We start from the raw sequence: 11,823 nt of genomic DNA, 5'->3' as shown, positions 1-11,823 counted from the left end.
TCTACTCCCCCTCTCTCTCATACTCTCTACTCCCCCTCTCTCTCACACCCTCTACTCCCCCTCTCTCTCATACTCTCTACTCCCCCTCTCTCTCATACTCTCTACTCCCCCTCTCTCTCACACCCTCTACCCCCCCCCACACCCACTACCCCCCCCCACTTCCTTCCACCCACTACCTCTCTCTCTCTCACACCCTCTACCCCCCCCACACCCACTACCCCCCCCACTTCCTTACACCCACTACCTCTCTCTCTCTCACACCCTCTACCCCCCCCACACCCACTACCCCCCCCCACTTCCTTACACCCACTACCTCTCTCTCTCTCACACCCTCTACCCCCCCTCCCACACCCACTACCCCACCCCCCCTTCCTTACACCCACTACCTCTCTCTCTCTCATACCCTCTACCCCCCCCCCTCTCTCTCACACCCTCTACCCCCCCTCTCTCTCATACCCTCTACCCCCCCTCTCTCTCACACCCTCTACCCCCCCTCTCTCTCACACCCTCTACCCCCCCCCCTCTCTCTCACACCCTCTATTCCCCCTCTCTCTCACACCCTCTACTCCCCCTCTCTCTCACACCCTCTACCCCCCCACACCCACTACCCCCCCTTCCTTACACCCACTAACTCTCTCTCTCTCACACCCTGACCCTTTGGCGTGTATCTGTGTTAGTGATCCAGTAGACCTGCTTCCTGAACCTCCCTGGGTACAATCCGCAGCAGTCAGTCCTAGGGTCCACTATCTTAGCGGTGCACTTCCGACTCCTACAGAGTGCATCTGTCACCTGGTCTCAGGTGACCTGACACCTCTTCTCTTCCCCTTTTTACTTTCTTTCTCGCCCTCTTTGCTCTCACTCTCTTCTCCCTGACCTTCTCCTCTTCTCTTTTACTATCTCTCCCTCTTTTTTTTCTCTCTCTCTCTTCTCCCGCTCCTCTTTTTCCCTCACTTTCGCCATCTGTTCTCTCGCCCTCTTTGCTCTCACTCTCTCTTCCCGTGCTTTCTCCTCTTCTCTTCCCCTTTTTACTAACTCTCCCTCCTTTTTCATTCTCTCTATCGCCCGCTCCTCTTTTTCCCTCACTTTCGCCATCTGTTCTCTCGCCCTCTTTGCTCTCACTCTCTCTTCCCGTGCTTTCTCCTCTTCTCTTCCCTTTTTTTCTCTCTTCCTCTCCTCTAGTTCCCTCTCTCTCATCCGCTCTTCTTTAGCCTTCTCTTTTCTCTCCAGCTCTTCTCTCTCCCTCTGCTGCTCTTGTCTTCTCTTCTCTTCTCTCTCCCTATATTCTCTTAGCCGCCTCTCTCTCTCCATTTCCTCACTCTCGTCTGAATCTTCTTCACCTCCAAAGCTGGCGGTGCAGTTGATTGTGCAAGGGTTCTGTGGAACAGAAAATAAAAAGGATTTATTAGTGGATATAATACAGGACTATCACCTTTCAGCTACATCACAGACAGCCTGTCACTTCTGCAATACTTGTTATTATGTCATTTATGATTTATGAGCTTCCCCAAAAATTCTAGTTTTTATCAGGAAAATATATCCATAGAGGAGATCATCCTGATAGGTGGCGGGGAATTCTGTGTACAGTATAGGAACCCTTTCTAAATGTTCAGCCAGTGTCATGAGTTTAGTACTTTTAGGAGTATAAATGACTCTATGGCCTTGGAGGACCAGAGCGACCGAATTAAAGTGCCAGAATTACAGCGCCCCCCCATCCCTCCGTGTTCGCGCACAGAAGTGAACGCATAAGTAAACGGTATTCGAACCACACATATGTGGTATCACCACAAACATTGGAGTGAGAGCAATACTTCTAGTGCTAGACCTCCTCTGTAACTCTAAACAGGTAACCTGTAAAGGCGTTTAAAGCGTCGCCTATGGAGATTTTTAAGTACCGTAGTTTGTTGCCATTCCACAAGCGTGCGCAATCTTAAAGCGTGACATGTTGGGTATCTATTTACTCAGCATACCATCATCTTTCAACTTTTTAGAAAAAAAATGGGGGTAACTATTGTGTCTTGTTTTTTATTCATTAAAATGTATTTGTCCCAAAAAAAAATTCCGTTTGATTTACTGTGTGACATCAAAAAATTGCAACAATCTCCATTTTATTCCCTAGGGTCTCTGCTAAAATAAAATGTATAATGTTTGGGTCCTAAGTAATATTCTAGCAAAAAAAAAAACACTGATTTAAACTTGTAAATAAAAAAGTGCCAGAAAAAGCCTGGTCTTCAAGTGGCTAGAAAACATTCCCCAATTACTATTCATCCTCTAGAATAAGCGATAGTAGCAGATTCTGCCATTGCCAATTCGGGTACAGCGTTGCATGACCGCGCAATTGTCATTCAGCGTGTGAGATCACTGAAAATTGGCCTGGGCAGGAAGGGGGTGAAAGTGCCCAGTAGGCAAGTGGTTAAAGATCTGTAATTTAACACTGGCCAATTTCTTATGAACTGTACTTGTGTCCCCCCCCCCCCTCCATAGGAAGAATGGTCTCCAGCTACCCAGAAGGCTTTGTTCTTCCTCTAGTCCTAACCTGCTTGCTTATGAGAGGCTGCTAGTTATCTAATGAACTACCTAAGCAGTATAATTTTCAAGGGTACTTACGTTTTTCATGCAGTTCCACACAGGACTTATGAGCCAACCCAGGAGATTAGTCAGATGTGTTATTGGGTTTAAAGAAGGGCAGCGCCAATAAGGACAGCAGCAAAACCGACATCCGACTTCTGCCTCCTCGGTCTCTACGCAGTCGTCTTCCTCTTTTTCAGTCTTTTCCCCGTGTTTTGCGGGCGCCCAGGCGGCTCGTATTCCCACTTTATGTTTTTTCTCTGCCTGTTCTCCATTCTCTTCTACTTCATCGCTTTCTTCTCCTCCACAGGCTTCCTTGTCCTCCTCATCCTCTATCAGAAACCGCGCCGCTACATCTATAACCACTAAGTCACACGGCTTGATGAACCCCTTTTTCCAGTTTCCCTTCTTCCCTTCCTCCAATTCCCCCTCTCCTTCCTTTGTTTCCTTTTCCTCCCTCTGGTCTTTCATTTCCTCATTGGGCTGTTCTTCCTGTTCCTCGCTCTCATCGGGATCTTCCTGCATATCTCTGCAGGCGATGAAGCAGCCGCATAGGTGACCGTACTGAGGAAAAGAGAAAAATAAAGAATTCATTAGTCTTTAGAACACAGGAGTATCACCATTCAGCTACATCACAAGCAGACTGTCACTTCTGCAATGCTTATCAGTTTAGGGCTTTATGTCATTTATCATTTATGAGTTTCCCCAAAAATGCTAATTTTTATCAGGAAAAGGTCTCCATAGAGGAGGTCGGTCTGATAGGTGGATGGGACTTCTGTGTAAAGTATAGGAACCCTTTCTACATGTTCAGCCAGTGTCAGGAGTTTAATATTTTTAGGAAGTGGCAGCCGGTAATGCAGGGCGCCCCCCCCCCATCCATGCATCTGGCCCCCTAAATCTATATGCGGGGCGTCGGACGCATGGATTCCAATCGGGGTTTTGTTTTTTTTAATCACGTGACTATTAGCCTGAGGCTCTAATAGGCTTCAAAAAAGGGCGGGCTCGGGGCGCAGGGCCCAGTTGTGGGACAGTAGCGAATGAATATTCACAATTGTCACACTGATTCTCCTCTCAGCCAATCAGGAAGCGGGTCGTGGCTGAAAGGAGAAGAGTTTCCGATTGGCCTAGAAGGAGGAAATGCCTTGATGCTGAGTAGGAGAAGCTTGAGGAAGCCGCCGTCCGCACCATAGATGGGGTAAGTGCCTTGCTGGGAACCGTCCAACCGACCGATCGGGGGGGGAGTGGTTGGCTGCGGGTGCGGGTTTGGCGCCCCACAGGTGCTTTAAATCTGAGTCGATGGCTTGGTATTTTTGGACAGCTATTATATCGAAGAGAAATTCCCAAAACATGGCCTGTTGGGGGGTACTTGAGGACAGGGTTGAGAACCACTGCTCTATGGCACTACCTAAGCCAGGGGTCTCAAACTGGCGGCCCTCCAGCTGTTGCAGAACTACAATTCCCATGAGGCTTTGCCAGGCTGACAGTTACAAGCATGACTCCCATAGGAAGAGGCACGATGGGACTTGTAGTTCCGCAACAGCTGGAAGGCCACCAGTTTGAGACCCCTGACCTAAGCAGTATCATTTTATAGGGTAAAAGAGGAAGGACTCCCTAGTGCCGCACAGCCATGAAGTCTAATAATAGTGATAAGAGTGGCAACCTCAGGCAGGTCACGCCCCACAATGTGTTTCGCTCCGCCCCCCTCCCGGAGCTTAGCCGTGGGGATGGAGATCCCATGCGTGTGGGAAGTTAAGCATCATCGGTCAGTCACTCCGAGTGTGTAAAGGGCCGGCAGGGAGAGATGGTGAAGTGATTATAAAATAATAAGTGCAGTGAAGGGATGGTGAAGAATAAATGTGAAATTTGAAAAAAATAATATTACTATTATTAATATATATATATATATATATATATATATATATATATGAGGAGTAAAAAAAAGGAAATAAAGATAGGAAAATGTAATTAAAAAATAACAAATAAAAATGGACAAAAGTAAAAAATAAATATGTGAAATGGATGCAATAAAAATAAATAAATAAAAATAAATATATGTATAAAAATGAAGAGTAAAAAAAGGAAATAAAGATAGAAAAATGAAATTAAAGAATAAAAAAGAAATACAAATGGACAAAAGTAAAAAATAAATATGAGAAATTGATGTAATAAAAAATAAGTATGAGAAATGAATGTAATTAAAAATAAAAAGTAAAATGCAGATAAAGGGTGGGAAGGGATGTAAATAAGAATAAAAGGATAAGGAAAAAGGTGAATGGTAAAGAAAAGAAAAATGAAAAAAAAAATGATGATGTTAATGTGAAAACGTTGTGAATATGAAATAAAGAGAATGTAAATGCCAAAAAATGCTGTGTGAGGGAATGATAAAAGATATATTGAATATATTGTGGATTTAATAATATACCCCTTTTTTTCTTTGTTTCAGTGGTTTTATTCTCTGCATTATATCTATATACTCCCCAGATGAAGCCAATGTTTTGGCGAAACTAGTTGGGAATAAATGACTACGATCATCCTTCAACATCGTTGGTGACGGTCAATATCTTGAACTGCACTTTTGTTTTTGTGTTCTTGAGATTTTTCTATGTATGTATGTTTAATGTACAATTTTTAGCTCTCTTTGATACTAAATAAAATAAATAAGATGATTTTACAATATAATTGTTCTACTTTATTAGTGGCACCGCAATAATCCCATCCCCCCCTCTTTTCCCCATCTTGAGAATATATTGAATAGGGCATGGGAATGAAAATGTGTGTGAAGAGATGTGATGAGGGTGGAGAATAAAAAAAAAAAACAGTGAAAAGAAGAACAGCTGTAAAGAACAAAATAATAAAGCCCAGCCCTAGGTAATGAAAAAAAATTATGTGAAATTATATACAAAGGATGAATTAAAATCTGTAGTATGGCAAGAAAATCCCGGTAGCTTCTACTCCCTACTAGACACTTTAAAAACAAAAACTTGTAAAGGGAACTTACTTTGGTTACCAGCTTGAATATAGGTCCCAAGACGAAATTCACAATTGCCATTGGGTGTAAGAAACACAAACATTTAGCACAGGAATCGCAGCAATTGCAGCACTGGCAGCACTGGCAGCACCCGCAGCACCCGCAGCATTCCATGCACTTGCAGCATGGGCAGCACGGGCATCTCGGGCAGCACGGGGAGCACCGACAGCCCTCGCAGCACGGGATGCCCCGGCAGCATTCACAGCGCACGGTCTCTTTGTCTTCCTTGTATTTTGAGGGAACAGACATGAGGCTGGTCGTCCATATATTCCATTTCTTTCTCTCTTCAGCCTTCTTTGCTTTCTCTCTTTCTTCTCTTTCTTTCGCTTTCTTGTCCTCCTCTTCATTCATCTCATCCTCGTATGACCACATGACCCTTAACCTCTCTTTATCACAAATGGGGATCTTGCACTCTCCCCTTCCCTGCTTTTCAAACTCCTATAAGAAAAAACAAAACAAAAAAGGTAAGTGTAAGGACAGATTCTAAAGGGGAACTCTACTCATTCTTTAGAATTTGGATGGAGCGGGGGAGGGGAAGGGTTCAAACTTTTCCAAAGGTTATTATTGTGCTCTATGCCCTGAGTGGGAAAGTTTCCTTTTGCTTCCTATCATCCCAGAAAAAACGGGCAGAGGTAATCAAATACCACCAAAAGAAAAATCTATTTGTGGGGGAAATAAAAGGACATACATTTTATTTGGGTACAGCGTCACGCGACCGCGCAATTGTCAGTTCAAGTAACGCCGTGCCGTATCGCAAAAAAAGGGCTCGGTCATTAAGGGGGTCAAGTGACTAATATTATTTGATTTTTAAAGCATCTTTACAAAGAATTACTACTAAGAAAGCATTTCAAAAGTAAGGATCTGAAGATCCCAAATACAGGAGGGGGGGGGGGCGGTAAATTCAGGGGGAGGCCTACGATTTGTACCAACTCTGCAGCTGCACAAGGACCCCCTGCGACTTAGGGGCTCATCTATACAAAAGTACATTAAAGTTTGTGCTCGGGAAGTAGGTAAATGCCCCCCCCCCCCCCCCGAGGGTCCTAATCACTATTCATCCCCCTGGAATTAGTGTTCATTTAGCCGAACTAGAATAATTTTCGTTGACTAAATTACCACTATTTTAGCCAACTAAAATAATTCAGATGACTAAAAATACAACTAAAACGGCATTTTGATCAAAAGTCTAGGACTAAAACTAAATTGAAAAATGTGACGTCTGAATGAACACTGGCTGGAATAAGCGCCAGGACCAGCTTCCGCCATCACCGCTCATCCCCAATTCTCCAGGAAAGGAACGTTCATTAAAGATGTTCCTCAGGAGACATGACTTCCAGCTATTCAGAGGGGTTCAGAGGGGTTCCCTCTCCCTTCCTCTGCTGTAGTTGGTACAAGCCTGTCCTTTATACACACGGGACTTTCCTTACCAGGGATACCCAGAACTAAATCACTAGAACATGACAGGATACTTACAATGGAGAACACAATGTTCAGATCCTTGACCAAAACTACCAATTCCTGAGGGATGGTAGTTTGTTCCTCCATATTTTCCTCCACCGTTCTGTTATCGCTTTGCATTCTTGCTTGCATCTTCTCTAAAGAAAGAAAGAAAAAAAAAAAGATGGTAAGTTAAAGTACAAATTTTAAAGTGGAACTCCACTCAAAATGTTTTCTTGTAGATTTGGATGGAGTGGGTAAAGGGTTCAGATGTATCCAAGGTTTCATTGTTTTCTATGTCCTGACTGGGATAGTTTCTTCTCACTTCCTGTCATCTCAGCAGGAGAGGAAGTGAGCAGAATCCCTCCAGTGGGGACGCAGACGTCAGTAACCCAAATGAGGTGCTAACCCGTCCCCATTCCATTTGAAAATGTCTTGTTTTAATATTATAATAATACAATTTTTGAAAGCATTTGCTCCTGAACCCTGCACTCTGCGTAACGCACCCCTGAACCCTGCACTCTGTGCGTAACGCACTCCTGAACCCTGCACGCTGTGCGTAACGCACCCCTGAACCCTGCACGCTGTGCGTAACGCACCCCTGAACCCTGCACTCTGTGTGTAACGCACCCCTGAACCCTGCACACTGTGTGTAATGCACCCCTGAACCCTGCACTCTGCGTGTAACGCACCCCTGAACCCTGCACTCTGTGTGTAACGCACCCCTGAACCCTGCACTCTGTGCGTAACCCACCCCTGAACCCTGCACACTGTGTGTAATGCACCCCTGCGCTCTGTGCGTAACGCACCCCTGAACCCTGCACTCTGTGTGTAACGCACCCCTGAACCCTGCCTTGTGTGCATAGAGCACCCCTGAACCCTGCACTCTGTGCGTAACGCACCCCTGAACCCTGCACTCTGTGCGTAACACACCCCTGAACCCTGCACTCTGTGTGTAACACACCCCTGAACCCTGCCTTGTGTGCATAGAGCACCCCTGAACCCTGCACTCTGTGTGTAACGCACCCCTGAACCCTGCACTCTGTGCGTAACGCACCCCTGAACCCTGCACTCTGTGTGTAACGCACCCCTGAACCCTGCCTTGTGTGCATAGAGCACCCCTGAACCCTGCACGCTGTGTGTAACGCACCCCTGAACCCTGCCTTGTGTGCATAGAGCACCCCTGAACCCTGCACTCTGTGTGTAACGCACCCCTGAACCCTGCACTCTGTGCGTAACGCACCCCTGAACCCTGCACTCTGTGTGTAACGCACCCCTGAACCCTGCACTCTGTGCGTAACGCACCCCTGAACCCTGCACTCTGTGCGTAACGCACCCCTGAACCCTGCCTTGTGTGCATAGAGCACCCCTGAACCCTGCACGCTGTGTGTAACGCACCCCTGAACCCTGCCTTGTGTGCATAGAGCACCCCTGAACCCTGCACTCTGTGTGTAACGCACCCCTGAACCCTGCCTTGTGTGCATAGAGCACCCCTGAACCCTGCACGCTGTGTGTAACGCACCCCTGAACCCTGTACTCTGTGTGTAATGCACCCCTGAACCCTGTACTCTGTGTGTAATGCCCCCCTGAACCCTGTACTCTGTGTGTAACGCACCCCTGAACCCTGCATGCTGTGTGTAACGCACCCCTGAACCCTGCACGCTGTGTGTAATGCACCCCTGAACCCTGCACGCTGTGTGTAACGCACCCCTGAACCCTGCACTTTGTACATAACCCACTCCTCATTCCTGCACTTTTGGCAAAGTGCACCCCTGCATTTTGGACACCAGGGCAGGCGGGAAGGGGTTAAACTACAAAACATGGCGGCTACTACTGCAGTCCCAGTGCTGTCAATAAGTATTACAGCCTTCTAAACCGTCATAGATACAACGTGCGCAATGAATATAAAGACTTTTCCCAGTAATTGATACCACAACCCCAGCGCTGCAGGTAAATATTTCATCCCTTTTTGACCCCTGATCTCTCCATATACAGGGCCTGGCATCCTTTACTTCTAATACGAGGGATGTTTAGGAATAAAAGTGATGTGTGTGGTGGATTTGGGGGTCTGTGTGGGGCTCCCCTCCCCCTGTAGTGTGTCAATGGAAGCTCAGTGTGGGGGGGGGGGGGCTGCTCCGGGTCCGGTCCCATCAACTGTCAATGTAGAGGAAGGACAGCCGACAATGGAGGCCCCATAGGAAGCTTATGGGTGACATCATCGCCCGGGTCGGGTATTTGCAGCCGTTGTCGGCGACCTCTCCTCTACACAGAGGCTGAGTGATCATGTGACCCGACCCCGAGCGGCTTCAGAATAGGTAAGTATACGGATCTTTTCTTTACAGTGTTAGATAGAATAGGGTTCAAATGGGGGGGGGGGGGGGGTAGGTTTAGCCCTAGTTAGCTTTTAGCTGAACTTCAAGAAAACAAGACAATAATACAATTTTATATATTGGAGACCACAGATAATAAGGGGGAAAGAAGAAAATAAGACACTTACCAATTCAATTTGTTATCCAAATGAATTCAGAATCCAACTATGAAAAATCTCTTCAAAATCTCTTCAAAATCTCTTCAAAATCTCTTTGAACGCTCAAAGTAAGTCTAGAATAATTCCTACACCGGCAGAGAGAAAAACAAAATTGTTAGTTTTTTTTTGGTTTTAATTCAAGTTAATGTAACAACAATAAAAAATAAAAATAATAATAATAATAATAATAGTGTTTGTGTTGTCTAATCTGTCCCTCGCTAAACTGCAACAAACGACGATCAGCTCTATAGTGTCCATGGGCGGTGGGATCTACATGAGGCTTGTAGTTCTCTTACAGTATATACAGTATAGAGAGGGGAGGAGCCTCTGACCCGGACATGTATCAGTCACAGTGTACAGAGCCGACTCACTGCTACACTGAAGAGTAAAACTGCTAGATACCCGGATCAGAGGCTCCTCCCCTCTCCACTGTATACACTGGGGGAAGAGAACTACAAGCCCCAGGGAGATCCCGCCTCCCACCTCAGAGGCTCCTCCCCTCTCCACTGTATACACTGGGGGAAGAGAACTACAAGCCCCAGGGAGATCCCGCCTCCCACCTCAGAGGCTCCTCCCCTCTCCACTGTATACACTGGGGGGAAGAGAACTACAAGCCCCAGGGAGATCCCGCCTCCCACCTCAGAGGCTCCTCCCCTCTCCACTGTATACACTGGGGGAAGAGAACTACAAGCCCCAGGGAGATCCCGCCTCCCACCTCAGAGGCTCCTCCCCTCTCCACTGTATACACTGGGGGAAGAGAACTACAAGCCCCAGGGAGATCCCGCCTCCCACCTCAGAGGCTCCTCCCCTCTCCACTGTATACACTGGGGGGAAGAGAACTACAAGCCCCAGGGAGATCCCGCCTCCCACCTCAGAGGCTCCTCCCCTCTCCACTGTATACACTGGGGGAAGAGAACTACAAGCCCCAGGGAGATACCAGCCCCCCCCCCCCCACTTAGTACACCTCTGCACTCTAATATTATCTTCTATGGATTATTTCTATATTTATGTCATGTCAGTGAATGATTCGCCATCAGTGAAGAACATTCTATGGATAATTGTATGTAGAACACAGAGCAACAAATACAACGTACCTCTCTCTACCTCTCTCCAGACTAGAATGACTCTGGCACAGCTCAGCACTCACTATAATGGCTGAGAAGGGAGCTGCACTGTGACGTCACCACTTGTTTACTGCGCAACTCGGTCAGGGACCTCCCATATATGGGCATGCGACTGTTAGTGTAAGATGTGGGGAAAAGGGAGTCACGTGACCCTACGGAGCGGACCTGTTTGAGAACTAGTCTCTGTTTACCCCCATCAGGCTCCGCCCACTCCTTCCAATCCTCGGCTATGGGAACTGTCAGCGTGAGGGGAGGGGGCGGGCGCTGTGGCCCGCCCATCTCTAAACACCGCCCACAAGCCAATAGTGTCTTTACATCACCCCCTCCCTGTCCCCGCCCACCCTAAACACAGCCCTCCCCCTTGCCGTTCATGACTGGAGGGAGGGGAGGTGTCTCAGCCGGGAGGGGGAGGAGTTAGTGTAATGGAGTCTCCTCTTATTGGATGATGGATCTGATGCTGTGTATGGAGATTCATAACCAATCCACCATAACGATCATATCTCCCCCTCCCCCTCCATCTTATTACTGTGCATCCAATCCAGGTGTTATAGATGATCGTCCAATCATATCTTCCCTCCTAATCCGTCTAATAAGGGGGGTCCTGGACCTCCATAGAAGATTGTACAATCTCCTATACACCATACAATCTGATTGTACGACCTCCTATACACCGTACAATCTGATTGTACGACCTCCTATACACCGTACAATCTGATTGTACGACCTCCTATACACCATACAATCTGATTGTACGATCTCCTATACACCGTACAATCTGATTGTACGACCTCCTATACACCATACAATCTGATTGTACGATCTCCTATACACCGTACAATCTGATTGTACGACCTCCTATACACCATACAATCTGATTGTACGATCTCCTATACACCGTACAATCTGATTGTACGACCTCCTATACACCATACAATCTGATTGTACGATCTCCTATACACCATACAATCTGATTGTACGATCTCCTATACACCGTACAATCTGATTGTACGACCTCCTATACACCGTACAATCTGATTGTACGATCTCCTATACACCATACAATCTGATTGTACGACCTCCTATACACCGTACAATCTGATTGTACGACCTCCTATACACCGTACAATCTGATTGTACGATCTCCT

The 11,823-nt window shown here is 46.7% G+C and overlaps 1 protein-coding gene across 1 annotated transcript; it reads right to left on the bottom strand.

Moving 5' to 3' along the window:
* Positions 1-631: 631 nt before the first annotated feature.
* LOC141126711 (uncharacterized) lies at positions 632-10,810 on the bottom strand. Its single transcript, XM_073612676.1, has 7 exons — positions 10,649-10,810; positions 9,525-9,640; positions 7,064-7,185; positions 5,792-6,031; positions 5,564-5,656; positions 2,605-3,129; positions 632-1,374 (listed from the first exon to the last, which is right to left on the bottom strand). The coding sequence occupies exons 3-7, from the start codon at positions 7,178-7,180 to the stop codon at positions 856-858; spliced, it is 1,494 nt and encodes a 497-aa protein (XP_073468777.1). The 5' UTR covers positions 7,181-7,185; positions 9,525-9,640; positions 10,649-10,810; the 3' UTR covers positions 632-855.
* Positions 10,811-11,823: the final 1,013 nt, after the last annotated feature.

Source organism: Aquarana catesbeiana, linkage group LG02, assembly GCF_042186555.1.
Source record: "Aquarana catesbeiana isolate 2022-GZ linkage group LG02, ASM4218655v1, whole genome shotgun sequence".
Lineage (NCBI taxonomy): Eukaryota > Metazoa > Chordata > Amphibia > Anura > Ranidae > Aquarana > Aquarana catesbeiana.
Note: the sequence above shows the minus strand (reverse complement) of the source record. Positions and strands in the feature narration are given on the sequence as shown.

Coding starts and splice junctions, on each gene's coding strand:
- LOC141126711 (XM_073612676.1), bottom strand. CDS start 7,180: ATGCAAGCAAGAATGCAAAGCGATAACAGAACGGTGGAGGAAAATATG. Junction 3,130..5,563: donor TATTCAAGCTGGTAACCAAA/GTAAGTTCCCTT, acceptor TCTTTTCCTCAG/TACGGTCACCTATGCGGCTG. Junction 1,375..2,604: donor TGTGGAACTGCATGAAAAAC/GTAAGTACCCTT, acceptor TCTGTTCCACAG/AACCCTTGCACAATCAACTG.